Source organism: Bos javanicus, chromosome 11, assembly GCF_032452875.1.
Source record: "Bos javanicus breed banteng chromosome 11, ARS-OSU_banteng_1.0, whole genome shotgun sequence".
Classification (NCBI taxonomy): domain Eukaryota; kingdom Metazoa; phylum Chordata; class Mammalia; order Artiodactyla; family Bovidae; genus Bos; species Bos javanicus.
The window spans coordinates 3632343-3659259 of NC_083878.1; the positions used below are offsets into that span (position 1 = coordinate 3632343).

General features: G+C 41.0%; 1 protein-coding gene across 12 annotated transcripts in view; it reads left to right on the forward strand.

The window, feature by feature from the left end:
• Positions 1-26917, forward strand: part of VWA3B (von Willebrand factor A domain containing 3B) — a 178212-nt gene that overhangs the window by 60144 nt on the left and 91151 nt on the right. For 10 of the 12 annotated variants that reach the window (XM_061431599.1, XM_061431598.1, XM_061431592.1 and 7 more), the window contains 4 exons: positions 7554-7732; positions 14967-15121; positions 20240-20378; positions 21442-21573. In XM_061431599.1, the coding sequence (XP_061287583.1) occupies positions 7554-7732; positions 14967-15121; positions 20240-20378; positions 21442-21573 (605 nt within the window). The remainder of the gene's footprint in view (positions 1-7553; positions 7733-14966; positions 15122-20239; positions 20379-21441; positions 21574-26917) is intronic. The other 2 variants (XM_061431597.1, XM_061431595.1) reach the window with 1 other exon arrangement.

Genomic DNA, 26917 nt, shown 5'->3' on the forward strand with positions numbered 1-26917 from the left:
CTGGGAAAGATCCACTGGAAAGAATTAGAAAGAAAAGGTTTAGAGCTCATGCAGGGTGAAGAAGAATGCTTATTTTCACCAGCCCATTTGGAAACATTTATGCCATAGAGCACTGGGTGGACTGCTTGGGAGGTCTTACCTCAGTCATGGGGAATGGCTGGCCTTAAACAGCTCTGAGCCCTCCTGAGGAAGCATCAAAGCAAGACATGAAAGGAGAGAATTCTTTATGTATAACTTAACTGCATCTCAGAGCAAAGCTCAAGAAGATTTATAAGAATATAAAAGCATCCAGTATCCAACTAGGTAAAACTCACAATGACTGGCATCTGATCAAAGATTACTAGGCATGAAAAGAAGGCTATGTCCCTTGCTAATCAATCAACATTGACACAGATGTTAGAATTGACAGAAGACAGTAATTATAACTGTATTCCTATATTCAAAAAGTTAAATAGAGGCAGGGAAGTATTTTTTTAAAAAATACATGCTGAACTTTTACAGATGAAAACTTTTAGGCAAGAAAATATCTTAGGTTGAAAACATGGGGAACAAAATCAATGACGGATTAGACACTGCAGGAAAGAAGATGGGTGATCTTGAAGACATAGCAAGAGAAACTATTCAAAATGAGACACACAGAGAAAAATAACAAAAACAAAGAACAAACAGAAGAGCATCAATGAATGTAGATGGAATTCCTGAGGAGAGGGGAGGAGGCAGAACAGAAAAGTATTTGGAGAAATAAAGATTGAAAAATTTCCAAATTTGATGAAAGTTATAACTTAGAGATCCAAAGAATTCGGGGAATGTCAAGTACAAGAAAATGAGGGAAACTGTACCAAAGAACATCACAATCAATTTGCTTAAAACCACTGATAAGGAGAAAATCTTGGGACTTCCCTGGTGGTCCAGTGGTTAAGATTTCATCTTCCAGTCAGGAAACACAGGTTCCATCCTTGGTAAGATCCTACAAACCTCTTGGCCAAAAATCAGAACATGTATTGCAAAAAAATTCAATAAAGACTTTAAAAATGGTCCACAAAAAAAAAAAAAAAAGAGAGAGAATTTTTAAAGCAAACAGAGGAAAAAAAGACATTTTCTGTAGAAAGGAACAGAGATAAGCACAATAGTAGATTTCTCATTGCAAGTGACAAGACAGTGGAGTAACATCTTATTTTTTTCATTCAATACCCTAAACTGTCAATCTAGAATTCTGTGTTTTGCGAAGATACTTTTTCAAAAACAAAGGCTAAAAAAAAAAAAAAAAGGCAAAATAAAGATATTTTTTATCTTTACCTACAGCAGAAAAGAATTAATTATCAGCGCATCTGCATTGTGAGGAAATCCTTCAGGCAGGAGGAGAATGATGCTTTTATGTGGGAAGAAATGAATGGAAGTATGGTTCTACACAAAGGAATAAAAAGCTGGAAATAACTGTGGATAAATAGATGATGTTTTGCTATTTAGATATCTTTAGAAAGCAATTTCTGTTTAAGCAAAAGTAATAATGGTGTGCTGTGAGGTCTGTGTGTGTGTGCTGTGTCACTTCAGTCATGTCCAGCTCTACTACCCTACGGACAGTAGCCCGCCAGGCTCCTCAGTCCATGGGATTCTCTGGGCAGGAATACTGGAGTGGGTTGCCATTCCCTTCTCCAGGGGATCTTCCCGACCCAGGGATCAAACCCGTGTCTCTTATGCCTCCTGCATTGGCAGGTGGGTTCTTTACCACTAGTACCGCTAGGAAGTCCCTGTGAGGTCTATATGATATATATAAAAGTTAAATGTTTGACAGTAGTAGCATAAAAGACAGGAGGGGAATCACAGCATTATTCATAAGTTTCAAAGATGAACAACCCAAATGTCCACCAACAGATGATGGGACAAAAAAAATGTGGTCTGTATGTGCAATGGAATATTATTCAGCTTGAAGAAGGAAACTCTGACACATGCGACAGCATAGATAAACCTTGAAAACATTATGCTAAGTGAAATAAGCAGACACAAAACATGATTACCATGGGCTGGGGGAGTAGGGAATGGAGAGAGTCATTTAATAGGTACAGAGTTCCTTTCTGGGATACTGAAAAAGTTTTGGAGTTGGATAGTGATCCAATAATGTGAATGTGCTTAATGCCACTAAATTGTTCATCTAAAAATGGTTAAAATGATAAATTTCATATTATGTATATTTTACCACAATTATTAAAAAAAAATCCCACTGCATTGCCAAAAAGAAATTCAGAAGGGGAGAAAAGGAAATATGCTATTGTAAGGTTCTTTAAAAAAAATTTTTTTTTTTTTAATTTATTTTACTGTGTCAAGTCCTAGTTGTGATGTGAGGGATTTTTCTCTCAAGTTGTGGCTCATGGGCCTACTTGCCCCAAGGCACATGGGATCTTAGTTCCCTGACCAGGGATCGAATCTGTGTCCTCTGGAGTGCAAGGTGGATTCTTAACCACTGGACCACCAGGGAAGTCTCTGTTATACAGTTCTTATAGCATATGGGGGTAGTATAATATCCATTGAAATTATCCATCCAGATATCCATTGGGCTTCCCTGGTGGCTCAGACGGTAAAAATTCTGGCTGAAATGCGGGAGACCTGGGTTCTATCCCTGGATTGGGAGGATCCCTTGGAGGAGGGAATGGCTACCCACTCCAGTATTCTTGCCTGGAGAGGACAGAGGAACCTGGCTGGCTACAGTCCATAGGGTTGCAAAGAGTTGGACATGACTGAGCGACTAACACACACACATGTTGAAGATGTGTACTCTAAATAAGGGCTTCCCTGATAGCTCAATTGGTAAATAATCCACCTGCAATTCAGGAGACCCCAGTTTGATCCCTGGGTTTGGAAGATCCCCTGGAGAAGGGAAAGGCTACCCACTCCAGTATTCTGGCCTGGAGAATTACAGGCCTTTTGGCCTGGAGGGTCACAAAGAGGTGAAGGCGACTTTCACTTTCACTTTTCACTATAAATAAATTACCCACTGAATAACAAAACAAGCCAACAAACAAGATAACTAGAAATTGAAAATACTCAATCTAAAAGCTGTCTTGGGATTTCCCTGGTGTGGATGAGAATCTGCCTGCCAATGCAGGGGACACGGGTTCAATCCTCGGTCTGGGAAGATTCCACATTCTGTGGGCAACCAAGTCTCCTTGCACCACAACTGCTGAGCTCATGTGACACAAGTATTGAAGCCCACACATCCTAGAGTCCGTGCTCTGCAACAAGGGAAGCCAGCACTACGAGAAGCCTGTGCCCCGTAATGAAGAGTAGCCCCTGCTCACCACAGCTCGAGAAAGCCTGCACACAGCAACAAAGGCCCAACGCAACTAAATAAATAAATAGATAATAATTTTTTTTAAAGTGCTATCTGGAAAAAAACAAAGAACAAAGGACAGATGGTGCCAATAGACAACAAATACCAAAGTGATTGACATAAACCTAAGCATACATATGTCAGAACTTAATGTGTATAGTTTATTGTTATCAATGATGAATATACCTTAACACAGCTATTCATAAATAAAGTAAAAGAGATGTGGAGGACTTCCCTGGAGGTCCAGTGGTTAAAACTTAGAGCTTCGGGCATGGGTTCAATCCCACATGCTGTGTGGTGTGGCAAAAAATTTAAAAAAAAATTTTTTTTTAAGAATATGCATCATTCCTGAGGTGCTAAACTGTTTCAAGACTTGTTGTTGGCACATCTGAGCATTCTATGTGTGTGTATGCCAGTTACGGCAATCGAACAAGATTATGACTTTTCTCACAAAACGTTCAAGACTTCAGCTCAAAAAATTTCAGGAAGTCCTTATTTGGAATAACCTTCACAGCCATTTTAAGACTCACTAGAGATGATTAATCATGTTGTGTAGTCATGCCAAGATTGGACTCTGAATGCTTGGTTCAAAATACCAAACTCAGTGTCAAAGGACGAGGAAAAGCTGAAAGGTTCAGTCAGGCTCTGTGGGCAGGCTAAGTAGGACAGGGAGGCCAGGTAAGTTAATCTTGTGACATATATGTGATCTAGCATGTGATTCTCCTGCCCATGGATGAGGGAGAATCTTTAAGAGATTGGTCATGGGGAGTGGTAAAGCCGAGTAATCAGGATGTGCTGTGAGGTCACATCTCCATCATAAATGAAGGTATTATACTCAGCTCCATAGGTGAGAATTTATGTAGCATTTTTAATTAAGATAACCACAGGGGAATCGGAAGGCCCTCTTAGTAAGTGACTCTAATGAACAGATGACTCCCTCTCCTCTCCCTTCCCTGGGATATGAGGCTCAGGTGTTGGTGGTGTAATTAGCACTGAAAGTGAAAAGACTTCCCCCTTTCTCTCCTTTCTTCAGCTCTGGAGTACCTGGGCTCTTTGTTTTTGCCTGCTTGACTGCCCCTTCTTTCTTTGATAAGGTTCAAGTTATTGGGGGTCTTCCTCCCAACCTCCATTTAGAGGGTAATTGGGAGCCTGAATCATGCCCCCAGGCTGACTGCAGTGACTGGTCCTGGGTGGAACTACCAGTCAAAACTTAGTCTCTGGCTCTATAAAATCCCTTCTTAGAATTGGATTGATGTGTTTTTAGGAAGTTCTTTTCTGATCAGCTTGAATTTATCATTGATAAAGGACTCCTGTCTTTTTAAAAGAAGACAACCCAAAACAGAGCAGAGCCTGTGATAGGGTGTATGTTGCTTTGGAAATAACTGAATGAAGTTTATTTCCTACTGTACCTACTGATCATAAAGGAGGGAAGAGAATAAAGAAGGAGTAAAGAGACAAAGTCTTAGACTGTAATCAACAATAACTGAAGAAAAACATTCAAAGGGTTTCTCCAGCCCAGCATTTCTAGAAAAAATCACTTTCATTCACTTCATGGCATATAGATGGGGAATCAATGGGAACAGTCAAAGACTATTTTCCTGGGCTCCAAAATCACTGAGGACAGTGACTGCAGCCATGAAATTAAAAGATGCTTGCTTCTTGGAAGAAAAGCTGTGACAAAACTAGACAACATATTAAAAATCAGAGACATTACTCTGCCGACAAAGGTTTGTCAAAGTATGGTTTTTCCAGTAGTGATGTATGGATATGAGAGCTGAATCATAAAGAAGGCTGAGTGACAAGGAATTGATGCTTTTGATCTGTGGTATTGGAGAAGACTCTTGAGAGTCCCTTGGACTGCAAGGAGATCCAACCAGTTCATCCTAAAGGAAATCAGTCCTGAATATTCATTGGAAGGACTGATACTGAAGCTGAAACGTGAATACTTTGGTCATCTGATGTGAAGAGCCAACTCATTGGAAAAGACCCTGATGCTGGGAAAAATTGGAGGGAGGAGAAGGGGATGACGGAGGATGAGATCGTTGGATGGCATCATCGACTCAATGGACATGAGTTTGAGCAAGCTCCAGGAGATGGTGAAGGACAGGGAAGCCTGGCATGCTGTAGTCCGTGGGTCACAAAGAGTTGGACATGGCTGAGTGACTGAACAACAACAAAAGGACTTCTCCAAGGAACTTGACCCTAGTCACCAAAATGGCTCCAGTCTCTTTAGGCTATTTCCGTGTGATGCAGGAGAACCTCAGGATCTTCCCAAAGCTCTGGGAAAATTCTGATTTCAGCTCCCTGTTCGGGGTGAAAAGACACTTTATGAACCATATAGAAACCAACTACTGGCATTGGGGATGGTGCCCAAAGGGGCTTTTGATGCCAGATTGGATTAAAGTTCAAAAGCCAAAATCAAGCTACTTTGAGAAGTTCCAGCCCCAGTAGGTTTCAGAGTTAATTTTCTAAAAGTTGTTCTATTAGAATTTGAGGACAAGTATAACATGAATGGACAGAGCCTTCATGTATTATTGAAAAATAATTGACTCTCAAGTGTTTTATTTCTTCATATAGTATTCTAATTATATATCTCCTTAGATATAGTAGTGGATAACTATGGGTAATATTTTTATTTCCCCAACATTGAATGCTACTTTTTAATTAAAAGTATAATTTAAGTCTGGTAGAAGCATAAATGATGGGATGACCAAATCTTAATTTAGAAAGCTCTCTTCCTCTTACCCTAGTGCTTGGCTAATCACCTAGGGAACTTTGAAAATCTCAATGTCCAGATCAGTTAAAACAGAATCGAATGCATGGTGTGTGTGGGGGCAGGCATCAGAGAATTCCAGTGTGCAGAGTTGAGAACGGCTGATCCAAGTGAGTAACTGTAGGGCTACTACTACTACTAAGTCACTTAAATCATGTCCGACTCTATACGACCCCATGGACTGCAGCCTACCAGGCTTCTCCGTCCATGGGATTCTCCAGGCAAGAACACTGGAGTGGGTTGCCATTTCCTTCTCCAAAACTGTAGGGCTCGTGGACCTAATATGTGGTAGTGCCTGTTTTAAAACCACCTCTCTGCCTAGCACCTTCTCCCAGTCCTCCCTAGGTCCCACTAGGGGTAAAAGCTCAGGGTCCTCTCTGCCTTCCATCCAAGGGCATGTAGAGAAATGTTATCAGCCCCTCTCTGGAATAAGAAAGCCCTCATTCGTAGCATCCACTGATTTTCACATTTTGTAAATGCTTCCAGCTTGTTCAGTTTCATCATGTGCCACCACTGAGCATGGAGTCTGGAAGAAAGGGGTACAGTTAGCTCTCAGGGGCCAGCTTAAGACACCCATGCCTCCTCTATGCCCACCCACAGATACCCAACTTTCCTTAGGTGGTGGTAGGGTTTCTGAGCGCACATTGTAAGTACTTTGCTGTTAGTATGATAAACTGGCTACCCAGGTGTTCTGCTCAGGAAGCGTAACATCTCCTCACATTTACAGAGTACAGGTAAGCTTTGGAAAACAGCAAGGGAATGTGCCCAAGGCTAAGGATATTCGGGCAATTGACCTTCTTGCTAGACTTGATCCTATGAGCCTAAGGTGAGTCACAGACACAGCTTCAGGCACCTGAGCTGACAGGAGGTTCCTGAGCCCATAGCGTTGAGATCCAGGCTCTGAATCCGGGATAAATCCACCATATTAACACAGGAGCTCCTGCCCCTCCTTCTCCTCCTTCTTCATTACAACACACTTTCACATAACTTTTCGTATTGAATAACTTCAACCTGCTTAGAAAGGCCAAGCAGATGCCATCTGCAGGTGAAGAATTCTGTTGAAGCTCAGAGAGTTTAAGTGGAGTGACTCACCCAAGTTTGAGCAACTTTCCCAAGCTAGTAAGTAATGGAGTCAGGACTTGAACCCAGAGCTCTGACCCCAAGTCTGATGCTCTGCTGACACCTTGCCTTGTCTGTCAGCCACCTCCGCCCACACATGGGTCCAGGCAACTTAAGTAATGGAGGAAGTGAAATGAAAAGTAGCAGGTTCCTGCCTTCCAGTCTTGTGAACTAGTTCTCTGCTAGTCCTGCTTTTGGAAAGTGTGCCTTCTGCAACAAATGTGAGCTAACAAGGAATATGTTTCAGCTTGGGAAAAATACTAAGTTGAGGATGTCCTATGAAAGTCTTGCGTAATATAAATGTCTGATGAACTGTGATTCCACAACTGCAATTAGGAGCACATGAGTCAAATCCAGAAGACGCCTGGGACTCAGAGAAGTGGCTTCAGAAATATGGTTTGAAAGCCCAGAAGCTGTCGTTTTACAACGTCATTGCTGACTGCTCCTTCCGCCACGCTGATGGAGTTGTTGATATAAAATCCAAACCAGAGAACGAGTCGGTGCAGACCAGTGCGGTAAGTGAAGCGAACCCCTAGGTTGGGGCTGCCCTGAGTGGGGCATTGAGGACCAGGGTTGGACCCAGGGCAGGACCAAGGTTGCCTGTCTGTGAAGGATACTCCTGTTCTCTGCCTTATACTTCTCTGAATGATACTTGTGGGAGTGGAGATCAAGTCTGAGAATGGCTTCTAGATATAAGTGAATTAGATAATAATTATATATAAACCAGGAGTTGTAGAAATCTAGGCATTGTGTCAAAAAACAAACCCTTTGTTTTCCCCATATTGAATGGAAGAGAGAAACTGCTGGTGAATGTTCCCCAAAGCAGGCATTTCTACGGTCCTCTTGTATTGTCACCATCTTGAAGATACATTATTCAAGTGACTTATTGTTGCTCAGTCACTAAGTTGTGTCCGACTGTTTTCAACCCCCTGGACTGTAGCATGCCAGGCTCCTCTGTCCTCCACTATCTCCTGGAGAATTGCTCAAATTCGTGTCCATTGAGTCAGTGATATCTCTGCTTTTTAATACACTGTCTAGGTTTGTCATAGCTTTCCTTCCAAGGAGCAGCATCTGGCTTCAGTCACTGTCCGCAGTGATTTTGGACAGCAAGAAAGTAAAATCTGTCACTGCTTCCAATTTTTCCTCTTCTGTTTGCCACGGAGTGATGGGACTGCATGCCATGATCTTAGTTTTTTGAATTCTGAGTTTCAAGCCATCTTTTTCACTCTCTTTCACCCTCATCGAGAGGCTCTTTAGTTCCTCTTTGCTTTCTGCCATTAGAATGATATCATCTGCATGTCTGAGGTTGTTAATATTTCTCCCAGCAGTCTTGATTCCAGCTTGTGATTTCATCCAGCCCAGCATTTCACGTGGTGTACTTTGCATGTAAGTTAAATAAGCAGGGTGACAATACACAGCCTTGACATACTCCTTTTGCAATCTTGAACCAGTCAGTTCTTCTACGTGTGGTTCCAACTGTTGCTTTTTGACCCTCATACAGGTTTCTCAGGAAGCATGTAAGGTGGTATTATATTCCCATCTCTTTTCCACCGTTTGTTGTGATCCACACAGTCAAAGGCTTTAGTCAATGAAGCAGAAGTACATGTTTTACTGGAATTCCCTTGCTTTCTCCATGATCCAACAAATGTTGGCAAGTGACTACCAGCCAGCATTTAGTGGATTTTCAATAAATATAAAATTATTTTTGCTAAGGGGTTATAGCATGGGAAGGGGCTATACTGTAAATTTCTGAAAGCTGCAGTTCCATTGTGACAATGGTTCTGAAAGGAATGTAGCTTTTCCAGGTGCCCAACTCTGGCTGGAAGGATAATGATCTGCAGTAGTGTGGCGCCTAACCTTTATTTTATTTTTTAAGCTTATATTATATTGGAGTATAACTGATGAACAATGTTGTGATCATTTCAGGTGAAGAGCAAAGTGACTCAACCATACGTATACATGTATCCATTCTCCTCCAGACTCCCCTCCCATCCAGACTGCCATATAGTATTGAGCAGAGCTCCCTGTGGTACACAGGAAGTCCTTGTTGGTTATCCATTTCAAATACAGCAGTGTGTACATGATGATCCCAAATTCCCTAACTATCCCTTCCCTCCATTCTTCCCCTCACCACCACCTTTAAGCATAAGTTCTGTTCTCGAAGTCCCTGAGTCTGTTTCTGTTTTGTAAATACATTCATTTGTATTATTTATTTGTAGATTCCACATATTAAGTGACGTCATATTATATTTCTCTTTTTCTATCTCATTTCACTAAGTATGACAGTTTCTAGGTTTATTCATGTTGCTGCGAATGGCATTATTTCATTCTTTTTAATGGCTGAGTAATACTCCATTGTATATGTGTAAGTGGCTTCTAACCCTTAGCATGCATGAGTCACTGGGTTTGAGGCCAGGCCCAAGAATCTGCCTTTATAATAATCGCCAGATGATACTGAAGCTGCCAGTCCGTGGGTCACACTGAGAAATGCTAGTGTGTAGAACAGGACCAAGAAGGTTATCCAATGTTTAGAATTATGGAAAGGCTAAAAGGTCTCCATATGAAACAGAAACATCAGGATAAAATGATTATTGTAAATTTGTAAAACTGATGGAAATCTCTTTTGCCGCTCCTGCTGCTAAGTCGCTTCAGTCATGTCTGACTCTGTGCGACCACATAGACGGCAGCCCACCAGGCTCCCCGTCCCTGGGATTCTCCAGGCAAGAACACTGGAGTGGGTTGCCATTTCCTTCTCCAATGCATGAAAATGAAAAGTGAAAGGGAAGTCACTCAGCCGTGTCCGACTCTTAGCGACCCCATGGACTGCAGCCTACCAGGCTCCGCCATCCATGGGATTTTCCAGGCAAGAGTACTGGAGTGGGATGCCATTGCCTTCTCCGGGAAATCTCTTTTAGAAGGTGGTTAAAATCCAGGTCCACACTGAGTGAGTGAAAGTCGTGTCCAACTCTTTGCAACCCCATGGACTATACAGTCCAAGGAATTCTCCAGGCCAGAATACTGGAGTGGGTAGCCTTTCCCTTCTCCAGGGGACCTTCCCAACCCAGGGATCAAACCCAGGTCTCCCACACTGCAGGCAGATTCTTTACCAGCTGAGCCACAAGGGAAGCCCAAGAATACTGGAGTGCGCGGCCTATCCCTTCTCCAGAGGATCTTCCCAACCCAGGAATGCACTGAAATGAGAGCTAAAATGCAAGTCACAGAGCAGCCATGCCAGTCATGGCAGCCGAGCAGAGACTGCTAGGAAAGGGAATGTCATGTCCTCTATGTGTCCTCTGAGACTGTGGTTCAGTGTCAGGGTCATCACTGCAGTGTCTCTCAGTCCTACTGAGGCAAAACTCCAGTCCCTTTGACACTCCTTCTTAGGCCCTGGATTCCACATTTCCTCCCAAGGAAGCACTGTTTTTCTTTGGGGCCACGTTAGCCACGTGATGTTGTTTTTGCCTTCTTACTGCTGTGTGTTTAGAATGAGCTGCAAGAGGAAAATACTAAAATTGAATTATAAAAAATACAGAATTGATGCAAGACTTGTTTCCTGACTTACATGTTGGGATCCAGAGTAATTGGTACATTGCAGGGAAATCTCATTTGTGGGTTTCCTCCCCCAGCTCAGTTTTCTGATTCTGTAGATATTATTCAGTAACATTATTAGTTCAGGAAATCACACTTAATCACATTTTCATCTTTAAAATAATTAGGCCCTGAATATTGAAAAATGTGGATTCCTGTCAATTTGAACATAGCTTACTGCAAGCTCCCTATAGTGTGGTATACATAGGTCTTCTCTAATTCTGATTTTCTCCTTTTCTTTCTTGACAAATTTAAATGAAATTTAAAAGCATGGTTTGAAGAATTTGGCTTTATAAATGGGGAATCTTGCCTCAAATTTCTGATGCTAGCAAGTTCTAATATAGTAAAAGTTGAGAATAGCTTTTACAGTATAGCTACAAAATACAGTATAGCTGTAAAATGCAGTGCAGCTATCCTTTGTCACCAATACTGATGGGAAAGGGACAATTTTGCTTTTAGTATTATTTGGGGCTACATATCTGAAATAGGATTTATACCTAAAACTGAGACTGATTATTTAGGGTTACCCTAGACTCCCACTGGGCAGAACCCCATAAACTTTTAACTATAAAAACTGCTTTGTAGGTAGAGAACCAGGAAATCAAGACACTGAGAAATAAATGACAAAAAAGGCCTTGCTATGAAGCATTTCTAAGATGGATGAGCAGGTGAGGGGAGAAAACAAAAGTACTTTTCTAATAGGGAATTGCAGGCAAAGTCTAACAACTTAATATTTTGGGGCGCCTATGAAGTCACATTGCATTCATGGCTCCTTATGCTGCTTGAGCACAAAGCCAGCCCTGATGTTCAGAAACTCAGTCTAGTCTCATCACTTATTCCTCTAACAAATATTTATTGAGCCTTCAGTATGTGCCAGGCAATGTGGTATGGTAGAAAGTATACCCGGTTTGAACAAGAAGACCCGAGTGTAAATGCTACTTCTGTTGTTGTTCAGTTGCTAAGTCATATCCAGCTCTTTGCAGCCCCATGGACTTCAGCATGCCAGGCTTCCCTGTCCTTCACTGTCTCCCAGAGTTTGCTCAGATTTATGTCTATTGAGTGGATGATGCTATCTAACCATCTCATCCTCTGCCAACCTCTTCTTTTGCCTTCAGTCTTTCCCAGCATCAGCATCTTTTCCAGTGAGTCTGCTTTTCACATCAGGTAGCCAAAGTACTGGAACTTCGACTTTAGCCTCAGGCCTTCCAGTGATTTCCTTTAGGACTGACTGCTTTGATCTCCTTGCTGTCCAAGGGACTCTCCAGAGTCTTCTCCAGCACCACAATTTGAAGGCATCAATTCTTCGGCAGTCAGCCTTCTTTATGGTCCAACTCTCACATCCAAACATGACTGCTTAAAAACCATGGCTTTGACTCTAAGGACCTTTGTTGGCAAAGTGATGTCTTTGCTTTTTAATATGCTATCTACGTTGGTCATAGATTTTCTTCCAAGGAGTCTTTTTTTTAATATAAATTTATTTATTTTAATTGGAGGCTAATTACTTTACAATATTGTATTGGTTTTGCCATACATTGACATGAATCTGCCATGGGTGTACTTGTGTTCCCCATCCTGAACCCCCTCCCAGGAGTCTTTTAATTTCATGGCTGCAGTCACCATCTGCAGTGATTTTGGAGTCCAAGAAAATAAGGTCTGTCACTGCTTCCACTGTTTCCCCATCTGTTTGCCATGAAGTGATGGGACCGGATGCCATGATCTTAGTTTTTTGAATGTTGAGTTTTAAACCAGTTTCTTCACTCTCCTCTCTCACTTTCATAAGAGATTCTTTAGTTCCTCCTCTCTTTCTGCCATTAGAGTGGCATCATTTGCATATCTGAGATTGTTGATATTTCTCCTGGCCATCGTGATTCCAACTTGTGCTTCATCTAGTTTAGTATTTTGCATGATGTACTCTTCATGGAAGTTAAATAAACAAGATAACAATATATAGCCTTGTCATACTCTTTTACCAATTTTGAACCAGTCAGTTGTTCCATGTAAGGTTCTAACTGCATTCTGGGTTTGAATGAGAAGACCTGGGTGTAAATGCTGTTTCTGCTGCTGCTGAGTCGCTTCAGTCGTGTCCGACTCTGTGCGACCCCAGAGACGGCAGCCCACCAGGCTCCCCGGTCGCTGGGATTCTCCAGGCAAGAGTACTGGAGTGGGGTGCCATTGCCTTCTCCAAAATACTGTTTCTACCAGTTACAAAATATGAGCTGTTGAACAGATAATTTAACCTGATTGATTCTCTCCACATCTGTAACATGGGTTGGTGTAAAGTCTAAATTTGAAAATCACATATCTGAGCACCATGCGTGGCACTTTAGGAGATGCCCACTAGATGTTGCCTTCCATGTTTTCTTCATCACAAACATTGTGGGTCAGAAAGGAGCATTTATGAAATACCTACCTGCTTTATATACAAGGTAAATATTTGTGCTCTCATATTAAAGATGTGAAAATGAAGTCCCAGGGCCTCGAGAGGTTAGATGACTTTACCTGAGATCTTGTGGCAGGTAGAGGCCAGGTTTGAATTCAGATCTGCTGGGCTCTCAACACGGCTTTCCCCATTTGGATATTCTGGTGCTGGACACCTGTTTTCACATAACTTTTGGTCTCATGTGTTTCCATTTGGAAATGCATGAAGCAAAGTTGAGAACTGCATCATGACGGGGTTCAGAGTAGGGAGCACGTGGTCAGACAGAGAGACGACGTGTTCCTCCTCCCTTCTTTGCACTGCAGTGGAGACACAATTCCCCTTCTCACCTGCCTTGGGAGCATCAGCACTGATCCCATCATTGCTTCCACCCTGCTCCCATCAGTCATCCCTGGACCCCTGGATTCTGCCTCCCTTCTCTGAGCCCCCTCCATTCCTCCTTGACTCCTAAAATCCCTCTTGATCATTTCACAGTAGATCCATATATCAAATCACTATGTTGTACACTAAAATTATTATAATGTTAAATGTCAATTTTATCTCCATTAAAAAATTTTGTCACTAAGAATTTACTTTAAGGCCTTTGGATGCTTCATTTTTTCACTCAGAGGACAAGCCAGGGTCATTTCCATCAGTGAGCAGGTTTTACAGCATCTGCTTCCTGGCCCTCCTCCTCCTCCTGCTCCTCTAGCTTCATCTTGCTCTTTCCCTCACTCTCTGTATTTCAGCTACACTGCCCTTCCTCAAAGTCCACAGACTTGCTTGGCAAACGCTTACCTCAGGGCTTTTGTCCTGGCTGTGTCCTCAGATTGCCCCCAGACCCTCAAATGGCCGCACGCTTTGTTCCCTCGGGTGTCACTCATATTTCACCTTCTCTTTGAGGCTTCCCCTTCTAGGATTCAACTTGCCCCCACCCTTCCCCTGTCCCTTGGCGTTCTCTGCTCCTTCCTTGCCTTATTTGTCTCTCTAGCATTTGTCATCCTCTAATCTGCTACGTGATTATTGCTTTATCATCTGGCTCTTTTCCTGGTCATGTGAGCTCCACAGACGTAGGAATTTTGGTCTTCATTTATGGATTGTCCTGGTCCCTAGAAGAGGGCCTGGTGGAGTGGTGCTTCCTGCATTTATAAGCTGGTGGGATGAGTGACGGAAACAGCCTTCTGAAAGCTCTCTGAGGGAAGCTTTTGTGCTTGGACCCGTTCTGTATGTCTAGGAGTGGGTGCTGGATGTGGGATGGGCTTTTTGGGTGCTTTCTTCATTTGGAGCTGGGAGTAACAATGGAAAGAGGCTTGGAGTGTCTCAAGTCCACCTCCTGTGGGTCTCCTTGACCCTCCAGTCCACTGTGAACTCTTTCTTCTTTGCCAGAACTTGTCCAATCATTACAATCTCAACCCAGGACCAGGTACTGGGTGCCTGGTACTCTGCCTTGCTACTTTCTATGTGGGTATGAATCACTGTGTGTGTTTGGTGTCTCCTTGCTGGAAACATTAGATTCTTTGGGGCACAGATGAGATTGCACATGTCTTTCTGACTGTCATTCATGACATCCAGCACAGGGCTCCGTATGGAGCAGGCTGTGGTACGTGTTTGCTTGAACCAACTGTTGAATGATCTTGCAGTGGGAGTGAGGGCTAGCAGCTGTCTAAATAAGGCAGAGGCAGAGGTGCCTTCTGGGGGCTTTCCGTTGGTTGTTTCTGAGCGGCTTCTGTCCTGTCTTTCCTCAGGAGACCAACAAGAAGACAGTCCATGCGAAATACTGCAGCAGATTCGTCCACGCTCCCTGGAAGGATGGGAGCTTGGTCCACGTCTGTATCACCAAGGAGAAGTACACGTGGTTCAGTGAAAGAGTGCACGCAGTCCTGGCCCAGATCCAGAGGAGGTTGGTGTACTTGCATGAGGGTACAAGTGGTCCAGCCTCCCTTGAAATTCAAATTTGCTTGAGTGCTTGGTAAATTAAAACTCAGTCAAGAGAAATGGCCAGTAAGCATTGTTAAGTCAGGGCTGCCATCTGACAATTTGCTGTTGGCCTGGTTGTTCATAGCCAAAGGGGATGTTAGGATGCAGATTCTGAGCTGCCTTGATGCCAGTGTAGATGCTGAAAAGCAGCAAAAATGTAGTTATCATGTGGCTTATGCATCATTGTAGGAAGCAAAGGAATGCTTCTGCTTTGTCTTGCATTTTTTTTTGTGGACCTCAGGTGAATACAAGACTGTATAACACCTCTCCTCTGTACTCTTGAATATTTTATTTCAAAGCAACTGTTACAATGCTGTGAAACATTTGAATACAATGAAATAATATATATATACATTGTAGGAATCAGCTAAAAATAATTTCATGTGACCCCGGCCCCCCCCTGTCCCCCCCCCCTCCCCGCCCCGGCCTCAGCCCTGCTGGTTCTTAAAATCTGGTAATGTTTATAGTCTCGTGTACTAGTGCTGTGACCTCAACATCAGCTCCATGGGGTGACCCATCTTTATGCTTTCACCTCCCCAATGCCAGCAGACAGTTCTAGACTAAGAAGATCATGTCCACTTAGGTACATAGTCCTAAGGTCGGATGGAGCTGGATTCTAATCCCAGTCTGCCATCTGCCGCGACCCTGGGCAAGTCAGTGTCTGTGTGTATCAGCTTTCTCATTTATAAAGTGGGAACAATAATGCCATTTACAAATGTGTTCGTTGGACTAGACTAGACACTAAATATAGTAAGTTTAGTCTAGTCCCCAACCTGCAGTAGTCACTTGTTGTCCGAGCTTCTTCACTCTTTCCATGTTTTCTGTTATAAAGTCACAAGCTGCAAACAGCTGTCTACCCCATGTATGCTCTGCATAGGCCCAGTTTCTCAAAACCCAGCTGGTGATGATTACACAGTAATCCTTGTGTCTGGAGTCTGCAGTGCTTAAGGTTTGGAGTTCACTCCATGAGGAGAGTAGTTTGGATTTCAGATCTGGGGGAAAGGACGCTGCTTTGACGATACCCCAGCTGGCAGCTCTGCGGTCTGTTTGTCCTCCTCCCACCAAGTATCAATGGTTGTTGGGAAGTTTTCTCTCCCCTTTTATTTTTTGGAAGACTTCATAGAGAATTTGTATCATCTCCCCATTAAATATTCATAGAATTCACCATTGAAGCCATCTGGGCCTGGAGTTTTTATTTCTGAGAAGATTTTTGATTTTTTATTATTTTTAATGTTTTACTATTATCTATTTAGTTGTAGTCTTAATTGTGGCATGCAGGATCTTCAATGTTTGTTTCAGCATGCAGGACCTTTTAATTGCAGGATGCAGGGTCTTTAGTTGTTGGATGCAACTCTGTATTTGCAGCATAGGGGATCTAGTTCTCTGACCAGGGGTCAAACCTGGGTCTCCTGCACTGGGAGTGCAGAGTCTTAGCCACGGGAACATCAGGGAAGTCACTACGGGAAGGATTTTTAAAATGGTGCCTTCAATTTCTTTAAATACACATACCGCTGACATTGGTCATTTCTGTCATTTTTGTTTTCTAATAAGTCTGACTAGAAATTATCCATCCTCTCAGTCTTTTCAAAGAACTGGTTTTTGGTCTCATTTTTTTTTTCTCTGTAGGGTTTCCTCCTTTGAATGCCATTGATTTCTACTCTTATCTTTATTATTTCCTCCTTTCTCTTTACTTTGAGTTTAAGTTTTTAAAGATAGATGCTTAGATCACTGTTTTTGACCTTTCTTTCTAATATAAGCATTTAATTTTATAAATTTTCCTGAGTACTGCTTTAGCTATCTGTCACAGATTTCGATATGTTGTATTTCATTTCATTCACCTCAAAACATTTTATAATTCCCCTTTGATTTCTTCTTTGACCAAAGGGTCATTTAGGAATGTTGTTCTTCGTGTCCCAAGTATTTGTGGATTTTTCTGATAGCTTTTAATTTCACTGTGGACAGAGAAATACTGTTTTATTTCAGTTCTTATATTGAGATCTGTTTTGTGGCCCAGAATATGAAGAAAAAACTTTCTTTGGGTAGAGTGTACTTTATCTCAGCTCAAGTTTGTTGATAGTATTATTCAAATCTTCCATATTTTTACTGATTTTCTGCTTAATTGTTCTATAAATTATTGAGAGAAGAGTGCTGGAATCTCCAAGTATAGTTTTGTGTTTGTCCAGTTCTTTCTGTTCCATCAGTTTGTTCTTCATGTATTTTGAAGCTCAATTAGCCAGTACATGAACACTTGTGGTCATTATGTCCTCCTGATGAATCAGCTCCCTTATTATTATGAAATGTCCCTTTTTATCTTTGGTAAATTCTTTGTTGGGAATTTGCTTTGTCTAAAATCAGTATAGCTACTCTGGCTTTCTTTTGATTATTTTCTGTAGGATTTATCTTTTTTCCACCCTTCTTCATTTACCTATATGTATTGTATATTGAACTAGGCCTTTCATTGGTAGAATATATAGAGATATTATTTTTAATCTAATCTGACCATCTCTGACTTTTCATTAGAGTGTTAAGATCATTTGCATTTAATGTGATTATTGATTTGGTTGGATTTAAACTTAAAATCTTACTATTTGTTTTCTATTTGTCCCACATGTTCTTTGTTCCCTTTTTAACTTTTTCTGCTTTCTTTTGTAGAAAGATTTTTTTATGATTCCATTTTATCTCCACTGTTGACTTATTAACTACCTCTTTGTTTTGTTTTGTTGTGATGTGACTACTTTAGCATTTACAATGTAAGTCTTTAACTTATCACATGTGCATGCATGCTAAGTTGCTTTAGTCATGTCCAACTCTTTGTGATCCTGTGGACTATAGCCCATCATGCTCCTCTGTCCATGGGATTCTCCAGGCTAGAATACTGGAGTGGGTTGCCATGCCTTCTTCCAGGGGATCTTCCCGACCCAAGGATGGAACCCATGTCTCCTGCAGCTCCTGCATTGCAGGCAGATTCTTTACTCCTGAGCCACCAGGAAGCCCCAACTTATCACAGTCTACCTTAAAATAATAATGTATTGCTTCATGTACATCATGAAAGTCTTCCAGCTTCCATTCCCTATCGGTATTTTCTATTATTCTTCTACACTTAACTTCTACTTATGCTATAAGCCCGAAATACATTATAATCTATCGTCTTGTAAATAGACTCAAAATGAGAATAAATGTATTTTATACTTATTCACATGTTTGACATGTATGTTGCTCTTTACTCTTTTTGTATAGATCCAACACACGTCTATTGCTGATGAATTACTCAGCTGTTTTAGTCTGAGAAACTCCTGAATTTACTTTTATTTTTGGAAGATATTTTTGCTAAGTATAGAATTCTAGTTTTACCGTTTTATCTCTCAGTACCTTAAAATTTTTTCTCCATTCTCTTTTGACTTGCATAATTTATGATGAGGAATCATCTATTATTCTTATGTTGTCTCTGGCTCCTTTAAAGATTTTTTTCTTTATTACTAGATTTCAGCCATTATATAATGATGTGTCTTGGTATTTTTTTTTTTTTGTCTGTATATTTGGGTTCTTTGAGCTTCTTGGATCTGTAGGTGTATTTTCAACAAAATTGGAAACGTTTGGTCATATTTCTCCAAATATTTTTCTGTCCCCTTTCCCTCCTCTTTAGTTTCTAATTACACATATGTTACACTCCTTGATGTTGTTCCATGGGTGGCTTATCCTCTGTTATATTTTTTAAACCTTTTTCTCCCTGTATTTTTTTTTAACTGTTTACTATTGCTATGTCTTTCTTAAAGTTCCTTATCTTTTCTTCTGCTACTGTCTACTTTACTATTAATAGCATACAGTATATTTTTCCTCAGAGGATTTTTTTTTTATGTCTTCCCTTCCTCTCCTCATTCCATTCCTACTTAATCTTCTTGAACATATGAGTTATGTTTATAATAGCTGTGTAGCATCCTTTTTAGAGAATTCTATCATCTATGTCATTTTGAGGTCTTTTTCTGTTGATCTGTTTTTCTTCTGATTATGAATCATACTTTCCTGCTTTTCTATGTGCCTGATAATTTTCTACTAGATGCTAGACATTTTGAATGTAACATTATTGGGAACTGGATTTTGTTATATTTTTAAAATGTATGTTATGTGATGCAGATAAGTTACTTGGGGTGCAGTTAAGTTACTCTGGGACTTGCTTTTAAGTTATGTTAGCATAGTGCTAACAAGGAGGCATTTTAGTCCAGGATTCATTTGGTCCTATTACTAAAGCAATACCCTTGTGAGGACTCTACTTGGTGCCACATACATTATGGAGGCCTTTCCACTCTGACTGCTTGGAAGATGAGCTATTCCCAGGCCTATGTAAGCTCTGAGGAATTGGCCCAGCTACTCCTTTTTTGGTGATTTATTCTCTGATTTCAGTAGTTTTTTCACATGCATGCCCTGATTGTAACTTAGCCAAAATCTCTAGAGAATCCTCCTGCAGACCTCTGGAGCACATTCTGTCCTTTTCTGTCTCTCTTTCCATCATTCCCCAACCTGCTTTCTCTCCTTTGCAGCCCTCTCTTCAGTGTTTTGCCCTATAAAGTCTAGTTGTTGGGGCTTGCTGAACTCTGAACTCAATTTCAAGTATTTTTATGTCTGCCCTGCCCGCTCTTCCAGACTTTGCCTGCACCATGAACTTCCTGAACCATTTACATCTGTGATGGGACCCTGAGCATGGACCACATAAGCAGTCCTGCTTACACAAGTGGCACTTGATTATCATTGGGATCTGGGGTTGCTTGATTCTATCCATAAGCTTCATTGAAGCTTCAGGAATGTGCTGGCATTACTAGCTTGACTACAGTCAGCAGGGTTAGAAGAATAAATGGTGTGAAGTCATAGCTAAAGGCCTCAAAATATCAGATGACAGGAAGTAATTTACTTTTGGCTTTGGAGCCCAGTATTGGATTTATTTTTCTGTCCTATTGATTTTCCTTTGTAGATGTATCATAAAGTTCTTAGGAAGATGCTCTCAGTGCCACAGGCTCTAACCATTCACTTTCAACTATTTCCTCCCCAGGATTAAATGGTTACAGGATGGGAGTCAAGGCCTCTTTGGAAAAGTGCCTAGTGATTGTGTCTACATCCTCATCGACACGTCTCACTCAATGACGGGGAAACTGGACCTGGTGAAGAACAAGGTCATCCAGCTCATACAGGTGAGATGGTGCTGTAGGCCTCAGACACCTGGGCACCTGTGCATCATGAGTACATCTCCACCAGTCATGACCTGCGGTGGTTATGAGAGATGCTCAGCCCAGCTTTGTACTTAGAAACCCACAGGAAAGCCACTTCAGAAAAAGGATCCTTTTTGCCAGTGCGAGTCATCCGTTCTTTGCAAGTAGATTCTTGGGTCAGTGGGTCCTTCCTGTAATGTACAGGCTGTTAGGTGAATCTCTGTGTCCATCGTTCCAGGTCTGCTCTATCCTGAAATCTGTGGCGTGCACATGCCTTCATTATTTTCCAGATACTCTTCAGCTGGGCATGTTTATTCTAAATTTCCAATGAGTGTTAGGGATGCTGCGTGTACTGGCCCCAGAACTGACGTGTTGGGGGAGGGCAGGCTGTTGGTCAGGAGCGTCTGGTCCTTATTCCACCTGTGCCACCTCTGAGTTGCGCAACCTGAAGCAGGTTGCTAATACTCCCTGCCTCCTAGTTTCCACACCTATAAATGGGTGTCAGAGTACCGTCACGAGTTGGTGGTATTCAAGTGAGTATGCACCATAGAAAACAATCACAGGGAATGTTTGACAAATACAAAACACAATTTTTAATTTGATGAACTTCTACTGGAGAAGTATGGGCTGATGGAAGGCAAGTGAACAAATCTGCAACTGTAACAATAGCCTTGCCAAAAAGTGATGACACCATTTTGGATTTCTTTTTTTCTTTAAGCATGTTGCATTTAGTATACATATTCAGTATATCATTAATGTCAGTATTAAAGAAAAATAATGTAATATTTTATATATATATAAACTTATTACATATATCTGATATATGGTCATACATATATGCATTTGTAAAGTTTAATGTCCAAACTGTATGTAAATTTTATTTAAATGCCTCTTGTACTTGATTTTTTTCTATTGAATGTAATTTTTAGCTTCTACAACTGAAAAAAGAAATCATAGTGATTAAAATGTATCAAACAATGACCTGTCCTAATCCCTTCTCACATTTGAATGATTTTTATTGCTAAATAATAATTATCGCTTACAGGAACAGTTGAAACATAAAAAGAAATTCAATTTTGTGCAGTTTGATGCTCAAGCCAGTGCTTGGCAGGAAAAACTTGTTGAAATCAATGAGGATAATCTGAAAGGGGCCCAGGCCTGGATTAGAGACATTAAGGTAAGAAAGAGGCTGGGTCTGGGAGAAGAACAGAGATCAGGATAGAAATGCTTAAGAAACTGCTTTGAACTCCAAGGATGGCCATGGCTTCACATAGACATTTGTTTTACTTACAAAGGTCATGTTAATCCAATCTTTTTAGTTGATATCTAACATTTAGATAGGCTTCTACTGACAACACTGCCCTCAGTTCAAGTCTCAGCCTGTTTATGAAAACAAATTTCAAAATATAGTTTTTTTACTTAAACATTCATATTTGTTTCTTCTGAGACTTCATCCTTGTTTCAAATGATATATTACAGCTATTTTAAACAGTGGATTTTGTTCAAAAGTAATGAACTGGTGGAAATACACAGTATAATGTGAGTGGTTAGGGCTGAAAGCCAGGACAGAGATAGGGCAGCAGGGTGTGATGAAAAGGTAAAATCACTTCTTCAGGGGTCTATTTTACTTGGAGAAGTTTATATCTACACAGACTACTGGGAAGAATTTCCCTTTTCTCAAGTTTTCTGTTGTCTTGAACTTACCTTCATTTTAAAAGTTCTTTTTTTAGAATCACATAGCATTCCACATATTTAAGATATACTAAAATTGAGACCAAGGACTATTCTTAAAAAGTCAAATATGGATCATGCTGCTGCTGCTGCTAAGTTGCCTCAGTCATGTCCGACTCTGTGCGACCCCATAGACGGAAGCCCACTAGGCTCCCCTGTCCCTGGGATTCTCCAGGCAAGAACACTGGAGTGGGTTGCCATTTCCTTCTCCAGTGCATGAAAGTGAAAAGTGAAAGGGAAGTTGCTCAGTCGTGTCCGACTCTTAGCGACCCCATGGACTACAGCCTACCAGGCTCCTCCGTCCATGGGATTTTCCAGGCAAGAGTACTGGAGTGGGGTGCCATTGCCTTCTCCGAAATATGGATCATAAATAACTTTAAAATGATTCGTTGCCTGAATTAGAGCTCCAGATTTGACAGGAAGCTACACATGGCCATTAGTGGAGCTCCCTGAGTATTAACGAGCAGGGTTTGCACTATCATTGGAATGTTCTGGAGTTCCTTTGGGATTCTTTTTTTTAATGAGAGGAAAGGGACTTCCCTGGTGGTTCACTGGTGAAGAATCCACCTGCCAAAGGGACATGGGTTCAATCCCTGATCCAGGAAGATCCCACATGCTGTGGGACAACTCAGCCCCTGTGCCACAACTACTAAACTCAAGCTCTAGAGTCCATGATGCACAGCAAGAGAAGCCACTGCTACGAGAGGCCTGTGTACCACAGCAAAGAGAGAGCCACCGCTCTCCACAGCTAGAGAAAGCCCATGCACAGCAACAGGGCAGCCTAAAATAAGTAAATGAATAAATTAAAAGTTTTTCTTTTTAAAATGAGAGGAGGGGCAATTTCCTGGTGGTCCAGTGGTTAGGACTCTGTGCTTTCACTGCCAAGGGCCTAGATTGGATCCCTGGTTGGGGAACTAAGATGCCACAGGCCATGCACCACAACAAAAATAAATAAATTTAAGTAAATAAATAACGAGAGGAGGAAATCTGTTCTATAAGGAATAATGTCTGTAACATTTTGTCCTAATTGGCCACCATACGCTGGAAAAGAGTATTAAATTTATTCTCAGCTTGTTAAACATCCAGGATTATCCACTGAAGTTTCTTTTATGACTCTAGGTAACGGGAAATATCTTAATTCAGAGTGTGCTAATTTAGAGTTTGTGATAACAGGATGTTATATATGTACTCTCATTGGATAAAAACATTAGCAGGTTCCTCTTTATATAAAAATCACTAAAGAATAGAATCAGTCTCATCTAAATGGCTAAAAATATGTCAGATCAGTTTTTACACTGTGATTCTGTTCTCTTTAGAAACCTTTACTGAAGTACCTTTGCTTGCTTGCTGAATGTGTAAAATTCATTTTCAAGAACACCAGATTCCTCTATTAGTCTTTGGACTGATTTGGTCCAGAAATCAACCAAGTCAGTTCAGAACATGACCCAGGTGTTCTAAATGTGCTGTGTGCTGATATCACCGAGCTGTGGTCAGCTGGCATAGGTCAGAGAATTTATAAAATTTCAGTTATTGTATTTTTAAGTTCTAAAAGTTCCACTTGGTTCTCCTTCTTGTCTTTTATTTTTTTCATGGGACTTTGTATTTCTTTGCTGATGTTTTTTAGTTTTCATTTGTTTTAAGATCATTGGTCATTTCTAGTTGAAGCATTTTTTTTCACAGCTGCTCTAAAATCTTTATCAAATAATTCTAACATCTCCGTCTTCTTGCTGTTGCTATCATCTTTTTCATTTCAGGTTGAGAGCTTCCTGATTCTTGGTATGAAGGAGTGTTTATCAACTGAATCCTAGACATTTTTGTCTTATGTTTATGAGACTCTGGATATTATTCTAACCTCCTATTTAGTCGGCGTTGTCTGACACTGCTCTGTCAGGGGTGTAGTAGGTTGGCCCTGCCTCATACTTCTGGGTGCAGGTTGAAATTCAGGTTCCCCACTGGAACTCTGTTGAAACCTGATGGGGAGGAACACCTTTTCACTGCTAAGTGGGAATGGACATCATTGAGCAGGGAGGCCATGTTACAGTTGGTGGGGATGAAAGTCCCAGCTCACTACCTGGCTTTCTTAGCTATCACACTGGCAGAGTGTTAGGTCATTTATTTATCCTACCTGATGTTATCTGACCTTCTTGGGTCCATGGGGTTATATCTGTCATTGTTTTGGGGAAATTCTCAACCATTATTTTTTCAAATATTTCTTCTACCCTCTTTTTCCCTTTTCTGCTTTGTTTCCAATTAAGCATATACCAGACCATTTGCTCCATAGCTCTCTGATGCTCTTTTCTGTTTTGTTCTTTTTCCTCTTTGCATTTAATTTTAGATAATTTCTATTGCTCTATATTCATGTTCACTAATTCTTTCCTTGGCTATTTTGAACTTACAGTCATTCCTCTGTATCTACAGGTTCCTCATTCATGGATTCAACCAACCCCAGATGGATTTTTTAATTCCAGAAAGTTTCTTTTTTTTTTAATGTAAATTTATTTATTTTAATTGGAGGCTAATTACTTTACAATATTGTATTGGTTTTGCCATATATTGACATGAATCCGCCATGGGTGTACATGTGTTCCCGATCCTGAACCCCCTCCCACCTCCCTCCCCATCCCATCCCTCTGGGTCATCCCAGTGCACCAGCCCCGAGCACCCTGTATCATGCATCGAACCTGGATGGTGATTCGTTTCACATATGATAATATACATGTTTCAGTGCCATTCTCCCAAACCATCCCACCCTTGCCCTCTCCCACAGAGTCCAAAAGACTGTTCTATACATCTGTGTCTCTTTTGCTGTCTCGCATACAGGGTTATCCTTACCATCTTTCTAAATTTCATATATATGTGTTATTATTCTGTATTGGTGTTTTTCTTTCTGGCTTACTTCACTCTGTATAATAGGCTCCAGTTTCATGCACCTCATTAGAACTGATTCAAATGTATTCTTTTTAATGGCTGAGTAATACTCCATTGTGTATATGTACCACAGCTTTCTTATCCATTCGTCTGCTGATGGACATCTAGGTTGCTTCCATGTCCTGGCTATTATAAACAGTGCTGCAATGAACATTGGGGTACACGTGTCTCTTTCAGTTCTGGTTTCCTCAGTGTGTATGCCCAGCAGTGGGGTTGCTGGGTCATAAGGCAGTTCTATTTCCAGTTTTTTAAGGAATCTCCACACTGTTCTCCATAGTGGCTGAACTAGTTTGCCTTCCCACCAATAGTGTAAGAGGGTTCCTTTTCTCCACACCCTCTCTACATTTATTGTTTGTAGACTTTTTGATAGCAGCCATTCTGACTGGTATGAAATGGTACCTCATTGTGGTTTTGATTTGCATTTCTCTGATAATGAGTAATGTTGAGCATCTTTTCATGTGTTTGTTAGCCATCTGTATGTCTTCTTTGGAGAAATATCTGTTTAGTTCTTTGGCCCATTTTTTGATTGGATCTTTTATTTTTCTGGAATTGAGCTGCAGGAGTTGCTTGTATATTTTTGAGATTAGTTCTTTGTCAGTTGCTTCATTTGCTATTATTTTCTCCCATTCTGAAGGCTGTCTTTTCACCTTGCTTATAGTTTCCTTTGTTGTGCAGAAGCTTTTAATTTTAATTAGGTCCCATTTGTTTATTTTTGCTTTTATTTCCAATATTCTGGGAGGTGGGTCATAGAGGATCCTGCTGTGATTTATGTCGGAGAGTGTTTTCAAAAAGCAAAGCTTGAATTTGCTGCATACTGGCAACCATTTACATAACATTTAAACTGTATTAGATATTACATATAATCTAGAGAAGATTTAAAGTAGATGGGAGGATGTATATTAGTTATATGCAAACACCATGTCATTTTATTTAACAGACTTGAGCATCTGCAGATTTTGGTATCTATGGGAGAAAGGGTCCTGGACCAATCCCTGTTGATATATAGAGACACAGCACTTTGAACTCTTTAAAAGATTTCTTCATATTCCTATTGCATGTTTTGTTTGTTTATTTTTATTTATTGGGCTGTGTCAGGTCTTATTGCAGCACGCAGGATCTTCATTGTGTCATGAATGCATGCATGAATGCAATCTCCATTGCATCAAGTCTTTGGTTGCAGTACACAGACTCTAGGTGTGATGCCTGGGCTGTGGAGCACGCTGGCTTAGTAGTTGTGCCTTGGGGGCTCAGTTGCTCCCTGCCATTTGGGATCTTGTTCCCCAACCAGGAATCAAACTTGTGTTCCGTGCATTGCAAGGTGGATTCTTAACCACTAGACCACCAGGGAAGTCCCCTTACTGTGTTTTTCATTAGTAGCATTTCCATTCTGCTATTTCTTAAGGTTTCCATCTCTGCTGAAATTACCTACCTGGTCTTGAATGTTGTTCACCTTTGCCATTAGAGGTTTTAATGTATGAATCACAGTTATTTAAAATTTTCTGTCAGATGGTTTTAGCATCTGTGTCACATCTGAGTTTGTTTCTGATGAGTACTTTAGTTTCTTGATAGTGTGTTGTATATTCTATTTGATATGCTTATTTTTTGCTAAAGCTGAAGCTCTAATACATTGGCCATGTGATATGAAGAGCCAACTCATTGGTAAAGACCCTGATGCTGGGAAAGATTGAAGGCAGGAGAAGGAGGTGACATAGATGGTTGAATGGCATCATGGACTCAATGGACAGTGTTTGAGAAAACTCCAGGAGATAGTGAAGGACAGGGAAGCCTAGAGTGTTTCAGTATATGGGACCGCAGAATTAGACATGACTTAGCAGCTGAACAATGAACAACACATTTTTTGT